The sequence below is a fragment of the Scomber japonicus genome, chromosome 9, assembly GCF_027409825.1.
Source record: "Scomber japonicus isolate fScoJap1 chromosome 9, fScoJap1.pri, whole genome shotgun sequence".
NCBI classification, from domain to species: Eukaryota; Metazoa; Chordata; class Actinopteri; order Scombriformes; family Scombridae; genus Scomber; species Scomber japonicus.
In genome coordinates this window covers 17,864,964-17,881,753 of record NC_070586.1, presented here as the reverse complement: position 1 = coordinate 17,881,753, position 16,790 = coordinate 17,864,964, and the positions used below count along the sequence as shown (strand labels likewise).

The 16,790-nt window shown below is 40.2% G+C and overlaps 1 protein-coding gene across 3 annotated transcripts; it reads left to right on the top strand.

The window, feature by feature from the left end:
• Positions 1 to 1,722: 1,722 nt before the first annotated feature.
• On the top strand, positions 1,723 to 15,294 carry ercc6l2 (excision repair cross-complementation group 6-like 2). 3 transcript variants are annotated; one of them, XM_053325806.1, is made up of 20 exons: positions 1,723 to 2,006; positions 2,096 to 2,529; positions 2,646 to 2,762; positions 2,959 to 3,152; positions 3,253 to 3,346; positions 3,616 to 3,683; positions 3,831 to 4,038; positions 4,175 to 4,315; positions 5,270 to 5,386; positions 5,474 to 5,593; positions 5,677 to 5,748; positions 6,526 to 6,671; positions 6,836 to 6,931; positions 7,123 to 7,222; positions 7,624 to 7,770; positions 8,069 to 8,152; positions 9,735 to 10,758; positions 10,849 to 11,003; positions 12,339 to 12,496; positions 13,846 to 15,294. In XM_053325806.1, the coding sequence occupies exons 1-20, from the start codon at positions 1,979 to 1,981 to the stop codon at positions 15,098 to 15,100; spliced, it is 4,758 nt and encodes a 1,585-aa protein (XP_053181781.1). In that variant the 5' UTR covers positions 1,723 to 1,978; the 3' UTR covers positions 15,101 to 15,294. The 3 variants fall into 3 exon arrangements, with proteins under 3 accessions (XP_053181781.1, XP_053181782.1, XP_053181783.1); XM_053325807.1 differs by lacking the exons at positions 1,723 to 2,006; positions 2,096 to 2,529 and having other exon boundaries at positions 2,670 to 2,803; XM_053325808.1 differs by lacking the exons at positions 1,723 to 2,006; positions 2,096 to 2,529; positions 2,646 to 2,762 and having other exon boundaries at positions 3,144 to 3,152; positions 3,258 to 3,346.
• The last annotated feature ends 1,496 nt before the right edge of the window (positions 15,295 to 16,790 follow it).

Sequence of the window (16,790 nt, the reverse complement as noted above, 5' to 3'; positions counted from 1 at the left end):
AACAGTCTACGTGCATTATTATTCTCAATTATAATGAGAGATAAGAATGATTGTCTTGCAGTTTTCAGCTCTAAATGGTAATTGTGGAGACTCTCTTTGTAGAGATCATAGTGAATTTGGAGTTTAGTTTTTCACTATTTACAATCTACTTTTCGACACATTCTTTATTGGGTTTGGCCAGTGGGGCGTTCAACTATGGTACCCTTTGCTTACCAGGGTTGACTTTGACTCTAACTGGTGCAATTTCTTCAATTACATTAAAGATTTTGAAATTAAAATTATCCAGAGGGTTATCCACTGACGTTGACAAAGTGAGAAAATGCTTACACTACTTTATTCACTGATATATTGGTTTTTGACTGTTTCATACCTAATGCCCACTATTACAGTCGTATCAAACACAGGAATGATCCAATAAGGCAGCATCAAGGCCAAGACTATGACACTGAAAATATGAAGACCTTTGGAGATAACTGTTATGGAGAATTTGTGGAGTGGAGAAAGTGCACAGAGATGTCTTACACACTCCTGTTGCATGATGCCACCATGATTCTGAGGAAACTGTCCTCTGTGGATAGTTTTTAAGCCTTCACAGCTTCACAGCCACAAATACTCCATGTCCATATATGGTCAACATATATGGACATGGAGCATAAGGAATTTGCCTATTGGTTCGCTATTAAAAAACAAGGAAAAAACACTTACCCATCTGTGAGTTTAGGGAATCAGACAGTCATTTCCTCTGACCTTAGTTGTCACAGCAATACTGCACCACTGTTAAAAAAGTTACTCCTGCTTTCCTCACAGACAGTTGCCTACACCATCTCAAGGAGAGAGACACTATGTCTCTCTGCCAAAATGATAATGCTGCCTTTACTGTGACCTCAAAGCCCATGCTTGACTCTAAATATAGGAAATTCCCTATCAATAACCAGGTTCAGTGTGTAGCCTGAGTCTAAAAAATTAATTACACAGGCAAAGTCAGTTACAATAATGGAAAGCAAATCTGCAAAGTCACCAAAAAATGTAGTTGAATATTTCAGAGCACAATAGATATTTATTGCAATATTTAGGTCTGCTATAGTTTTTTAATTTGTATTGTTGTATATATGTTATAATTGCACTTTAAGGTCCTTTTATTTAGTTTATAATTGTTATTGTTGTGTGTATATATATATATACGTGTGTGTGTTATAATTGCATTTTAGGGTCGTTGTATTAATATTTAATTTTTTTTATTGTTGTATACATTTGTTTTTTTCTATATCACTATTCTTGAGCTGCTGTAGCAACGAATTTTCGCCACTGTGGGATCAATAAATGTATCTTATCTTATAACAGAGAGATATTCAAAGGAGTTGTATATAGCTACCAAATAACATCTGTTTATACAAGAACTCAAACCTTACGGGTGATGACTCAATAAGTAATAAGCGTTTGTCTACCAGGATTAAATTAACTTTAATTGAATTTTATATTACTGTATTCTTTTCAACAAAATTAATTTAAATTCCGTGTGGCACTTTCAACACAATCGTCCAACAACGAGAACTGTGTGAAGAAAAAATGATTAAATTATGAATAAATTATTTTTTTTAAATATATGTATCATCCAGGTTTGTAATTTGTAAAGTATATTTTTTTAATTTTAACTTATTTGAACTCGGCGAGTTGTGTGGAAAGTGCCGGACTGTTTGCGAAAATAGGTAAACATACAGCAAGCTAACCTCACAGTGGTACTGCTTTGTGTCTTGTCGGCAGCCAACTCATCATTAATAGAGGATAACATATGAACGATTTAACAGTATTCAGGACGATGAGTCTTAACGCTACACGAGAGCGGTGTTATTTTTTACTACTGTTGCACGTAGTTTGTTGCAAAAGTTAGATACGCTAATCAAGCTAAGTTAGCTAGCAAGCTGCAGCGACTTTTCCTCCACAGGAAGAAGACGAGAGGAGATACTTGCAATGTATCCTAATGGCTTCAACTACTGCAGTAGAAAAAGGTGTGTAAGACATCGTTTTACTTACCCCTGCTACATTCCTGTTGGTCACTGAAGTTTACAAAACCATAGGTGTTAACATTATTTTGCAGAAACGTGGCATGAGGGTGATAGATGTCTGGCTCCTAACCCTAGAGATGGCACCCTTCGAGAAGGCACCATCCAGAGACTGACCTCCACCTCTCACAGTGATGATACCACCGCGTGGGTGATGTTCACTGATCGTAGTAAAGATGAAGAGGGGGAAGAAGAAGAGGAGGAGGAAGCTGTGCCTGTTTCAAAACTAATGAGATCAGGCGTAAATCACTTTACCAAGGAGAAACCTGTGTTTGCTAACAGTGTCACACATCCCAGAGTATGTGTCCCCTTAAAGCTGGGTGATGCTGGTGGAGACAAAGTCCCCTACACCATCAACAGATACTTGAGGGATTATCAGAGAGAAGGTATCAGATTCATTTACAACAACTACATGCATTCCAGAGGTTGTATCCTGGGGGATGACATGGGCCTGGGAAAGACTGTGCAGGTAAAAAGTATAAACAGCTGTGAAACCATTGTTTTCAGCAACTGGTAAAATGTGTGCTGTTTATTTATTTTTCATTCTGCTGTGTCTTTCTCCCTCTCTTTTTTCATCTCTTTTAGGTCATTGGCTTCCTTGCTGCAGTGTTGCACAAAACAGGAACATGGGAGGACATTGAGAACAACAGACCTCAGTTTCTGCAGAGTCAGATTCCCTCCAAGCAGAGTAAACCCCACAAAGTGTGTACTGAAATAAGATGCTACCATGAGTCATTAAAAAAGTAATAAAAACCCTAAAATGTCTTGATAGATTTAAGATGGTGCAGGTGTGTTTATTGAGACTAACACTGTGTTAAGTGTAACAACAGTGTAAAACAGCAAGTATTACTATTAACATGTTGACAATGTGATTTTGGTGTTTTGTGATCCCCCCTAGGTGTTCCTGATTGTAGCCCCGCTGTCAGTCCTTTACAACTGGAAAGATGAACTGGACACATGGGGTCACTTCCAGTGTGTGGTGGTCCACGGGCTGAGGAAAGAGGAGGAGCTGGCTCGCATCAAGAAGGGACGCATTGAGATCGCTCTCACCACATACGAGACTCTTCGGCTTTGTCTGGATCAGTTTAATAAGTAAGAATGTCTAATGTCTTGATAAATTAGTTTCTGTTACAGTAACAGATTGTTGGTACTTTAGCACTGTGACTAAAAGTTACTCCTGCCCTCCTCACAGCATAGACTGGTCTGCTGTGGTTGTGGACGAGGCTCACAAGATAAAGAATCCAAATTCCCAGATCACTCAGGCCATGAAGGATCTGAAATGTCAGGTCAGAGAGCTTTTGTTTCTGTTTGTAATGTAGGGGGTCATGATTACTGGTGTGACTAGTAGTGACTAGAGTGTGGGAATCGTCTGGAGTGTGTTGATGATGGAGGATGAAAATCAATAAGATTGGCTGGACTTAGGTACTTCTTATTATTATTATAATCTTATTATAATTATCCTGTGCCACTATTATGATGTATGCAGCAGCTAACAGCTTTTTATTGCATTTGGGCTTCCGTTTTGATGTTAGCTTTTTACTTGTATTTCTGTCAGATCAGAGTTGGCCTCACTGGCACCATCTTACAGAACAACCTTGAGGAATTGTGGTGTGTCATGGATTGGTATGTCCAGAGTATTTTGCTTCACATTTTAAAATTGATTTCAAACATGTCTTTCCTTGCTATGGAGGTTATGTTCAAATCATTCCTATTAGCTTTTGTTATGTATTTTTTTCATTTGTTAATCATTGTTATTGTTATTCTGTGCAGGGCTGTACCTGGTTGTCTTGGCAGCTTAGGAAATTTTAAGAACAAGTTTTCAGATCCCATTGAGCAGGGGCAGAGACACAACGCAACAAAACGTGCCCTAGCTACAGGGAGGAAGACTGTCAAAGCCCTGGTGAAGAAGATTTCCCACAGGTTCCTCAGAAGGACTAAATCTCTGATTAAGGAACAACTGCCTAAGAAAGATGACAGGGTAGGATTGGTTGAGTCACACTCTCTCATTTAAATGTCTTTCAGTTCTCTAGAAACATTCAGCATCTACTTTACAGTGTTCCATAATGATAATAATTAGGTGAATGTTTATGTTGCTCTGTTTTGTTTTGTCCTAGGTGGTGTATTGCTCATTGACTGACTTTCAGCACACGGTATATCAGACAGTGCTGGACACTGAAGATGTGACATTATTACTGAGGTCTACAGAGAAATGTGACTGTCAGAGTGGACGTACCCGGAGAAGCTGCTGCTATAAAGTCAGTTCCCCCTATAGAGCTTTTCACTTTATTTCTTTTTATGGGTCAAATTACTTAATTTAGACAAAACATATAAGTATATTCTGTTCTTCTAACATTTTACTAATATTTTGAGCCAAGTAAATAAGGGGGAAAACATGTTTTGTGGAATTTATTTTATTAATTCAAAAAAAGGATAACCCCTTGAGGTGTACCATCTCGTTTTTAAGTGGATCCTCAGGCAAAATTAATGAAAGTTAACAAAAATGTAAACTAAACAAATAAATACGTAATAATGTTAATAGATTAAAAGGACCAAAATTATGTGCCACCACCACGTCATGTGGAGTTAAGAGGTCGTGGTCATTTCACATATTTCTCTGAAATCTGGTTGACGCCCATTTTGACACCCCAGGTTGCCAGATATGAAACACTGGCACGCAAATAATAGTATGCTGCAGCCATGGAAGCAAGCAAATAAGCTGGATCAACTGAGATAGATTCCACCCAACCTAAAAACCTGCGTGAGCTTTGAGTCTGGCGGGGGGGTGGGGTAACTATCTCCAATATTCTAAATTTTGACAGCAGTACCCATTTTAAACGCTAACTGTCAGCGTAACATATTTCATTTTTCTTCCTGTACACAATCCAGTGACACAAAATAATCAGCATAGTAAAATCAACAAGGATATGGATATAATTTAGATGAACTGAACCTTTAAATATCTATGTTATGTACTTCTCCATTGTATTTTGTACAGACAGTGTACTAGAGTGAAATACAATACAGGAGCCTGCTGTAGTTCTCTTTATTTAAATGCAGGGAGGAACCCGGCCACTAGCAATTTAAATTGATACTAAATTATAAGATAAAAGAATAAGGTTACCCAAGACCCTCTAGATGATAGGCGGTATAGAAGATGGATGCAGAATAAGGATAAAGGCTTGAAATAATACACATTTATTTTCTTTCAGACAAACTCAGAAGGTGTAAAAATCATGGATCTATACTTTAGTTACTTGGCCATATTGAGGAAGGTTGCCAACCATGCAGCACTGCTACAGTCCACTGCAGGAACCAGCAAGAAACAGGTATACATGTAGTCCTGCAAGTTATTTAAAAAAAATATCAGAGCGACAGTATCTTATTCACTTTACATCACCCATTTATTCTTCTAGGAAAAGTATGTAAGTGCAATTTGTCAAAAAGTATTCCAGAAGTTTCCGGACTTTGTGCAAAGATGCAAAGATGAAGCATTCGAGGCCCTGTCAGACCCGACGTACAGTGGGAAAATGAAGGTAAGGCACAGAAACAAAGGCTCTGCCACCTGTTCTTTACAGACCGTTTTAGTGTACGTTAACATGTTTATCTTTCGTTTCAGGTTTTGCAGAAGCTGCTTAAATATTATCTGCAAAAGAGAGATAAAGTGCTTATTTTTTCTCTCTCAACCAAGGTGAGAGCTGTGTCTGGATGTTTTGGGTGTTTTGAAATCTGAATTTCTCGTGTCAATGAGTTTGCGTGTATGATTGCAGAGATATGTTGTGTGAGAGTTGGATGGGCAACAGGGTGAGATGTTTTCCCACAGGAAAATGGTTTGATGCTCACAGTGATGTAATCTAAAAGGGATTTTAGATGGTGTCAGAGTTGGAGTATGCTCGTTGGTCTTAGAGCTTTACGCCCATTCACATCCATTTGGCTTCTCAGCAACAGGCTTGAAGACACGCACTTTATTGCCGCTGCTGTTAGTGCAGATGACTTGTTTACAGAAAAAATAGTAGCAGAGGACTTGGTTTTCTCACGACATGGATTAATAGGTAAGCCTTTGGGCTGAAAGCAATTAGAGTTTTTAAGATAATTATACTCTGCAGTGCAGAATCTAATGGCTGCTGTCACCTGAGACAGTATGATAACATTTCAAACTTCTGAGGTCATATATTCAGGCCTTTGCTTTGCTTTTTCGGGAATCATATAATCCATACAATTTTGATTGCACAAGGTTCAATATTACCCCTGTAGTGTATCTACAAACCAAGAACATTATGCTTCATGTTTTTATTTGACTTGTCTTGTCTAGCATCTGTATTTCTATCTTTCATACAAACCCCTCAGCCTTACTGATGACTACAGTCACATCATAGATTTACAGAAGACAGACACTGTAAGTTTTTACACAGTTGATCTATGTGTTTTGAACCCTTCATAACTGTTTGTTGTGTTTTGAACCTAACAGCTGTTAGATGTGCTGGAAAGCTACTGCATGGCTGAAGGGCTTGACTACAGCAGGTTGGATGGAACCACAAAATCCAAAGAGAGACTCCAGATTGTCAAGGAGTTCAACAGCTCCTCACACATCAACCTCTGCTTGATTTCCACCATGTTAGTCTGAAAACCAGTAACCTTTTGTTGTGCTTTAAATGTACCTTACAAACCATCCTCTGCATTTGAACAGTCGTCTACATTTATTTCTATTTTAGTTCTAAGTGCTAATGCTAATTATATTCAAAACAACTGACCAAATGTTATCAACTTTGTTGTGTCAGGGCGGGTGGTCTTGGTCTAAACTTTGTAGGGGCCAATGGGGTTGTACTGTTTGACCCAACGTGGAACCCAGCCAATGATCTCCAGGCTATTGATAGGTAGGTTGTTGGCCATGTCTGAGCTATCAACAGTTTTTAATGTTTTAATGTACTGTAGCTTCCCTCGGCTAGCTTCTGGAAGCACCAACCCTCATAGTATTCCCTTTCTATTATTCATGTTCTATGCCAACTGTCGTCATATGCAGCATCTGATATCAAAATGTCCACTTATTGTAATATTTATTTTTCAGAGCTTACCGTATTGGCCAGTGCAGGGATGTGACTGTTCTCAGACTGATCTCACTGGGGACTGTAGAGGAAGTGATCTACCTCAGACAAGTTTATAAACAGGTACCTGACAATAATGACAGTTACAATTATGGAGGCAATTGTTATTTACCTGCAGTGAGGTCTATTGGCATGTTCACAAATGACATTTTAACAGAAATATGTGCATAAGTATCACAAAAGCCACATTTAATACATAAGCAAGTCTTCTTTTCTAAAAACTTTTTTGCCAAATTCAAACCAGTCAATTACTCTACAGTAAACACATTAGTCTGTTGTTTTATTGTTTTTCTATAACTACACCGGCAAATGTAGACTCTGCATGCATTTAACTGGCAGCTTGAATTAAAATGCTAGCATGTGAATGGTGTATGACACAAGATCACTTTATTTTTGGTGAAGCTTAATAACGTGTATTCAGTGCTCAGTAATCTTTATAACGTCTTTTCTATCTTTTCCTTCAGCAATTGCAGTGCTCAGTTTTGGGCAAAGAGAGTGCACGGCGGTACTTTGAGGCAGTGCATGGTGTCCATAAGGGGGAGCTGTTTGGGATCAAAAACCTCTTCAGGCTGCAGACCCAAGGGACATGCCTAACTCGCAAGATTTTAGAGGTTAGATTTGCCTGCGGGCTTTTTACTACTGCAGGTTTAGGATTGATGATGTGTTCTACTGCTACAATATAGTGACTCATAAAACAGTATATATTATTATATTATATTTTAAAAAGCATATTGCTCTTACTTGTTTTCTGATACAGTACTTCAGATAAATATCTGAAATGCCAAAAATATAATGCACTCCTTAGAAAAATAAGAACTGAAAGATAAAGTATGTTGTTGGTGATTCTGACATAATTACATTGCTGTTGTACAATTAAATGTTAATGTTCACTTTGATTCTTCCTGTTAGCGAGAAGGACAAGTGGAGGCTGGTGTAATGACAACCAGCACACACACAGGCGAAGAGAAGGAGGAGGAGACAAAGAGAGATAGCGTGAGTTACTTTGTTGTTCTCAGAGACCCGGAACATGGGGCACTCATCTTTCCCATCCCTCACTCCGTCTTCCTCCCCAGGCGGTCCACTCATCCTCCCATTCCCATGTGAAAGAGGGGATACCTCATACTGGGGCCTTCCTTTCTGTCAGTCACCCAACCCACACAATCTCATTTAACTTTGTCTGCCTTGGCTCTGCATTTTCTGACTGTTATATTCCTCCATTATTCTTCATCCTACAATCCTTCTTCTCTCTTAAATTAAATTTCAAAATGGATATGCCCCATTTATGAGAAAAAACAGCTCCTATTCTTAAAAATATTGTAAACATGGGGTAAATTATGTTACTTTGAACGAAAGAATAATTAGAATCTATCTTGTCAATAGCAAATACCACTGTAGGCTTTAAAGGTGGCTATAAAGATTTTAGTTTCATCAGCAGCTGTGGTTAGCTTGGGTTCAGTCAGTCACAATAAATTAATATGGCGAACAAAAAGACCCACAAAAACCTTTTAAACCACTACTCCTCATTATTTTCTGCAGTGAAAGTAGAAGTGATGTATTTACTTGAATTATGAGTGTTTGCAGCATGCTGAGCATATGGATGGATGGCAAGTTGTTTTCAAAAGTTTCAGTGGACGTTATATTTATTTCTGCCATGATAACTTGACATCATTGGAATCTATTGCAGCTGACTGACCACAGCTCCTGTTCTCTATCAGTGAGATTTATAACCACCTTCCAAGGTGACAGCAGATGGGTATTTAATACTCTCAAAATAAGAGAGTATCTCTTAAAGGACTTTGCTTACAAATAACATTTTTACACTAAACTCTGTATTTTTGCAAAACTGAAGGAAGAGGTTCTCTTTGTCTGCCTCTCTTTGTTTCTCTTATGCTGTGTAAAACAGCTGGATATAATTACCTAGTGTCCTAATGGAAGGAGCAGACCACACTGAAGTATATCTTCTGCTTTTCAATTATTTATTTACACAGCGATACCCCTTATCATCCCGTTCCCAGCCAGGGCTGTGCTGTGATGCACGCTGTTCTTTTTCACAGGACTGCTGCTCCATTGAGTCTATTTAGTAGTTTTAAAAACATACAGAATACACTGGGGTGTCTTGTCACGCACAGAAAGAGGCTTGAGGCGTTTAAGCACCCGCTCACACATAACGTCTGCAGAATCAGGTCGTGAGTCGTGTAGTTTTAATTTTTGTAAAATCAGGATCACTGGTGGTGGTCGCTCCAATAAAGGCTCATTCATATAACTCCAGGAAATGTTATGACCCATTTGTCTTCTTCATATTACATCATAATGGAGGGCATGTGTCACATTGATGTTTATTATGATTTATTGTTGCAAACATTTGTTTTCTATTACACAATGAATTCTCTCATAGGTTGGTCAATTGAGAGATGGCACGAACAAAGGAGCTGCATAATTAGCTGCCTTTTGTGGAAATTTCATAGCTAAATGTGTTTTAAAAATGTGCGTTTCTTGTCCTTGTAATGCCTACCTTGTACCAGTTTCTATGCCAGTCTATTTTCTTTATCTGTTTGTTTATGCCATCTTATTAAAGGACCCAGGAGATTCTTCAACTACAAATGCCATTACACTGAGTGATCAACGAGCAAAGGAGAACAGAGATGCATCAAAGTTCCCCAGAGGGGTGCTTGACTTCAGCAGTGGGAGCGAAGAGGAGAAGGAGGAGCAGGGGGTTAAGAGGAAGGCCTCAGACAGCGCAGTGGATAGCACAAGTGGTGGGAATGCTGTCACTGGTCCTGGTCGAATGACTCTCCTCCAGCATGGTTTCTCCAGACTGCTCCAGGCGGTCAAAGAAAAAGCAGAGTTAGGAGAAGGGGACAGTAGTCCAGATGTTGAAGAAATCAGCTCTGAGGAAGACACTAAAGATCAAGGGAACTCAGGAAAGAAGGATAGTACCTCCTCTGGCACCAATAAATGCTCCAGTACAGCGATTGGGATAGTTAGTCTGCCTAAATTGGGAACAAGGGTGGGAGAGAATAGAGATGGTGGGAGACAAGAGAGAATTTCTCTGTTGAAACAGACTGATGATGCTGTTGGAAAAGGAGTGGTCCAGAAGGGTTGGGCCCATAAGAAAATTATAGTGGACAAAGAAAGTGATGAAAACTCCTCACCAGACAGAAAGACATGTAACAAGCTAAAAAACATTGTTCCCAAAGTGCACCAATTTAAGGGTTACTCAGATGAATCTGAGGATTTGGACATAGATGAAATGACATGCCCTAAGAAGGATGCTTTAAGTTCACACAGTAGAGGAGGAAGAGTAGGTTACAACAGAAAGAGGCTAAGTTGTGGTGTAAGGGACAAGGCCAGATCCACACATACAGAGGACATAGAGACTTTCACATCGTCAGAGGATGAGCACACTCCTGTTAAGAAAGAGAGATCTAAAGGGTGTCACTTTACAACTCCAAAGACAGATAGACCCAGAGCAGCAGAAACAGACAGGACAGACATAGAGAAACAAACAGGAGCATCCAAAGCTGTTTCATTTACATACCTGAAAAGTCAGAGATCCCCAGCATCCAAAGGAGAAGGTGGAACCATCGACAGTGTGTTAGGTCAGATTCAGTGCTTATTTTTCACTCATATATGCTAAAACGTTCTAATGAATCCTTTTCATCATTAATTTTATGTATTTTGGTTTAAAGGGGGTGTACAGGAGGTGGTGTATACCCACTCTAACCAACGCGTTGTGGGCGGGAGCAGAGCAGAGGAGAGGATCAGTAGAGCTGCTGTGCGAGACGTGTTTGAACGAAAGATGTATTCTCAACTCCCAGCTAATCACCTTCTCAGTACCCAGGAGGTACAGTCCACTGCTTCTCCAAACATATGATATTGGGGTTATATCTGCCATCTGTCAGTAGTACAATGACTCATTGATCTCACTGTAAAAAGTGTCATTTAGAGCTATTTTCTACCTAACTATGCCTGGCAACTATATACGACCATTCAGAATCAGCTTGCCGTTGTGTAGCTTACCTAATATAGAATCGTAATGTCATCGCAAGCCTGCACCAAATACAACATAACAGAAGTACAGCATAACAAAAGGGTCATAGTGAGGTCTGTGGATTACTGAGAATAACTTTGTTAGATTTCTGGGTTAGAAATGTTTAAAGAAGTTTGTTTAAATGTTTAAATGAAGTTTAAATGTAAATATTATTGGGTGTGGTACAAATCAAATTTCACTCGGCTTTATGGAGTTGCTTGCTGACATTGGCACAATACACATCTCTAAACCTCAGCAATCAGTATACATTTTGGATGGTAACTCGATATAAGAGAAATTAAAAGATTTTTCGATGATATGGGTGAACAGACCCCTTCTTAAGTTATTATGTTTGATCTGTTTTTGTCACTTCTGCTCATCAAGATTAGCTGTGTGTAAAACAAATTGATTTAGATATTTGATTTCATAAAGTGGCTATAGTTTCTTCTTAAATTATATATTTTTAAAATAACAATTTATTATACCTACAGAGAATTATTTCCTGACTCTGCAACTCTCCTTTGCTCCTGAGCTTTATAGTGAGTTGTTCATCATTCAGCTGTCCGGCCTACAACATTACTGTTTAGGTTCACTCTTCCTGCTTTCCTTGCATTATTTTCGGCTGCAGTGGGCAGCTGTTTTCAGAGAAAAAGCTCTAAAACTAACTGACTGTACTCTACCAGTTCAGCACCAAATGCTAACTAGAGACAGTGACTATCAAGTGAAGTTCAGTGGGGTATCTAGCTGCTAAAGAGCCAGATGTGTCATACAGGACCAAAACTGAGCTGAAAGAGTGAATATTTGAAGTACATATGCCAAACCCAAAATGAATGATAATGTTGCCCCGTTACTGCTGGATATATAAATAAGCGACTGTTTGATTAAAGTTCACCATATCAACTTTGAAGGTGATGATATGTCAGTGTTGTTTTTCTCAAATTATTTCCACTGTTATGTCCCATATGTATCTCATATGACTTTTCTGGGGAATTAAAGAAAGAATGCATGGCAAGTAATTATATAATTGTTGTTTCTCCTTGATAAGTTAAGAGGTGGTGTAATGTGTAGTACGAGGCAGAAACAACTCAAGCTCACCCTCATTTTTTTCTTTTTTTTTTCTCTTCTTTTTTTTTTGTTTGATTGTGCCAGAGCTTGTCATCAAGCCCGCCAGACAGTCCTCCCCGCCCTGCTACTGTCAGACCAGAGAAGCCAAGTGTGGACCAACCAGTCACCTTCACCAACAAGAGTGTACACCACACCAGACAAACCACATTCATCATTGGAGAGACTCCCCAGGCTATATGCAGGTACTGTAAGAGTGTTAGAGAACATGAGGTTAAAAGACAGGAACGGAATAGACGAGCCAAGAGGGGTTAAGATCAAACTAATAAGCAGAGAGAAAGGCAGAAAGAAAAAGAATGTGGTAGTTAAAGACGAAATATGGATATCCAATGAGAGGATAAAGCAAGAGGGTTGGAGGGAAACAAATTAAGTGATGGGTAGACTTGGAGTAAGGGTTAGGTAGTAAATGGACCATAGATAAAGGAGTGTTCAACAAACGATAAAAGAAGAAAAGGTTTGGATTGAAATAAAGTAGGCAAGTGGATGAAAGGAGGTGATGGTGGTGTAATGAGTGGAGTTGTGGGGAGGGAAGGAGAGAAGAGAGGAATTCCTGGTAGTGTAGGGAAGTAGGCCAAAACTGACCACAGATTTGATGTTGAGCGCCCCCGCCTGGGCATCAGGATTTCTGTGTATTTGCACGTGTGTGTTTTGTGTTTAGAGGGAGAGAGAAAGAGAGAGACCACCTCTGAGCTCTCCCTTCCACCTATTTCCCAGCATCATGGCAAAGATTACCCAGTTGTGTTCAGGCTCAACAGTGCAGCCGTTTTCCCCTCCACAACCACAGCCCTCCTGAGACGAACCAAAAATGATCGCCCGAGGACTTCCAAACCCACACTGATACACACACACACACGTCCTAACAAGCATTTACACACACATACGGACACAACGTACTAAAATATAGACCTCCGCCCCCTACCTCTCAAAATGCACTCATAAACAGACACCTTTGTGGCTCCAATCTCACTCCCCAAGGGGAAGACTGTATCTCTGCCCAGAGGCTCACAGGGGAATGAAAATATGCACTAGTTATATTGATATCCCCTCAATTAACCTTGCTGTTTTAATGTTTTAAATCCACATGCACGTCAGGCTTTACTGCCCTTACTTTTATTTATTGTTTTTCCAGTGAAAGCCACGAATGGTAATAACACCACCATAATGCTGCTGCACCACCAGTGACTTTGAAGTATTTCTGTCCCTGAGTCTGGTTAGACCAAAGTTTTAATGACTGCCTAGGAGCTCAGGAAAAACACCTCATACTGCATGGCTGTCTGGATATGAGCCTGAATATGTGGATAACTATTCATCTTAGGCTAAACCTGACAGACCCATAGACGATCTGATTAATAGTATAGGCCTTGTGGCTTTTAAAGATGGTGTAAGTGTGCCAAATTCTAGCCTCAGACTAACTGAACGTGTTGAATAGTTAACAGGATTTTAGCAGGTGATGTTAGTTACTAAACATCTTATCTTCATTATTTGAACATTTTTTCACAACCCTTTATGTGTCCTTTGTGTGCTTGTGTTGTAGGCAGCAGCTGGAGGAGATGGCAGCAAAATTAAAATTCGCCTCAGTCCATCAATTTGCAGAGAAGGTTCTAAGAAGCAGCTCAACCCAGAGACTGGCCTGGCTACGGCTGTATTATACCTCACTGAACAATCCTGAACTGGCCAACACAGTCAAAAACAACTTCCCACAACTTGATTCAGCACTGACATCCTCTTCTTCAAATGCTACATCCAGAACCTTACAAAAGGATGTTCAAAACCCCAAGAGGAGGTCTAAATACTCTCAGAAGTATCTGGAACCCCAGACTGAGCCTGGAACCCGAGACAACAATGTGCCTTTGCCTCAGAAAAAGCCAAAAATCCCACAAAATGATGTTCCAGAACTGAAGATAGAGCTTAAAAAAGATGGTTCAGAACCCCAGAAAAAGCAAACGAACCCACGAAAGAATGTTCTACAAGCTGTAAGTGATGTTCCAAGTCCTGAGTCAGAGGAGCAGGAGGAGACGGTCTGCAGTGCCAGAGGACACAAGAGGACAAAGAGGGGTAGTGTTTCTAGTCCTAGAGCCTCCAGAGCTGGTGGTGGTCTTGGCGTGGATCGGGCCGGCAGCAGTGGTCTGGGGCCCGGTGAGGCTGCTGCTTTCCTGATCCACAGAGACAGAGATACTCCCTCTTCTCTGGATCTCAGCCATGGTTGGTCCACCACATTGTCAAAACCCACAGCACAGGGAATGGAGCGAGAGCAAAAATCGACTTCCATGACTAGCAACATTTTTAAAGAGAAGAAAGAAAATGATCAGGCCCTTTCCTCTCCAGAACAGGCCCCATCCACCTCCAGTCACAGATCCCTCCTCACAGATCTGTTAGGAGACACCTCAATCCTCAATGACTTGTTAAAGCCCAAGCTCAGGGGTGTACAGCAGAGCAACTCCCCAAAAACATCATCTACATCCTCCTCAGTGTCAACAAGCACATGTCTTCCCACAACTCCTGCATCCAGAATTACAGTTAATACTGATCCTGGTGTAAAAGACTCTCTGTCCTCTTCAAGTTCACACACACCACCACAACCTACACACCAGGCGGCATCAAAGGGCAGCCGGAAAGACTTCTGGGACATCCTGAATGAAGGTAATGAAGAGTGTATCAACCGGTTGACAGATCTGGCAGAAGTGAAGAGGGTTTGCATCAACACAAATTTTGCAGCTAGAACTCAGTCTGTAGAGGATGAAAGCAAAAGTCTGTGGAAGACTAACGAGAAGTTTCTGTGGAAGAAATAATACAGGAGACATTTCAGATTGTGTTAAATTTGTTCTTAGTTATCTTTTAGAACATTTTAGAAAAGCTAAATAATATTCATAACAGGCCTTCTTGATTCAGATTTTTTATTATTTTTTTAATTGTCATATCATTTGTAACTTGACTTGTCTTTTTTAGTTCTATCGCTGCATTGAACGTTTTCTAAGTGAGTTACTGGCATGAGTGTTACTTGAATAAACAAGGTGTTCATCACTCATGGAATGTAAACCTGTGTAGATTGTATTATTACTACACACACCACTGGTGAAGGACTGTAATTTCTCATCACAGAGGCATTTATACATTTAAAAATGAGTGTAAACAAGCCAGATGAATCATAGTAGTAAATTCTTAATAGGTAACAAGAGTGCAAAAAGTAAATGTGTTTATACCTCTTGTGCACATATGTAGTGAATGGTCATTGCCTCTATTTAAACTTCTGCCTCTGATATGATGTTAAGTGGATGTTTTGACCCATCCCACTGTGGGCATTAGCCATTACTGTTATCCGATACCATGAGTGCCACCCCGGGACTGTTGGTGGCCTTGCACAGATATCACTTAAAACTTCTTAATGGGTATTACATCTCTGTCACTCTTAACCCCTCCCTGCCTCCCTCTCCTCTTAATAGCGTGGATAGATATTGTGTAGATGAACTACATAGTTCTCTGTGCAGTAATCTGATAGTCTGGTGCAGCTCAGTTGTGCCTTAAACGCCCCTCAGAGTGAAAGCTGCTGCGCTATTAGTGAAATAATAATAAGCTTGGTGAGGAGGGAGTAGAATTCACACCCACATATCCATCCATCCATTGTCTCAAACTCTGTTATGGTGACAGAATTATTTGCACAACAAAATAAGCCCTTACTGTGTGTGTGTGTGTGTGTGTGTGTGTGTGTGTGTGTGTGTGTGTGTGTGTGTGTGTGTGTGTGTGTGTGTGTGTGTGTGTGTGTGTGTGTGTGTGTGTGTGTGTGCATGAGTGCGCATGTGTGCTGAACCCCACAGCTGTGTTTGACCTCTTTCAGCTGTTGCATTAGAGTAAGCAGAACCCCAAAGAGAGCTGCTCTGTGAAAGTTGTTTTGTTTAGCAGAAATGAGAAAGTGCTGATAGCTATCAAAAAACAAGTGAAATGTGCCTCAACAGGACATGCATCTTGGCAATACTGTGTGTGTGGGGGTGGTGGGGGGGGTGGTATTCCTTCTAGGTGGTAGGTCATGACCATCTTCACACATACATTCAGGCCACACATCCATCACACCTGTTCAAATTGCACACAGAATAGAATAAAAAGGCCTTTCTCTTTTCCCAAACCCAAACCCTTCCCTTCACCCGCAAACCGAGATTTGCAGATCCCTATCAGTCTTTTTGTTGTCATAGTCTGGTTCAAGTGAGATAGCAGAGAGGCTTAGGGTTTGACTGACAATAGAAAAGCTCACCAACTGACTGACGGTGGCTGGAGGCTAATGGAGGCCAGCTAACATGGCTCAGTGGCAAACAAAGCTCTCTTATCCTTAACTCTAACTGGAGCATTCTGCTAAGGATCTGGAGTGAGACGTACAACCACCATGAGCAATCTCTGTGACAACGTCTCAAGTCAGTCTGATAATTGCATTTTATTTCATTACATGCCGTGCAGTGCAGTTTCCCCACACCTAGTAGGGGTCATGTGTCA

Coding starts and splice junctions, on each gene's coding strand:
- ercc6l2 (XM_053325806.1), top strand. CDS start 1,979: ATGGCTTCAACTACTGCAGTAGAAAAAG. Junction 4,039..4,174: donor TGCCTAAGAAAGATGACAGG/GTAGGATTGGTT, acceptor GTTTTGTCCTAG/GTGGTGTATTGCTCATTGAC. Junction 7,223..7,623: donor TCAGACAAGTTTATAAACAG/GTACCTGACAAT, acceptor CTTTTCCTTCAG/CAATTGCAGTGCTCAGTTTT.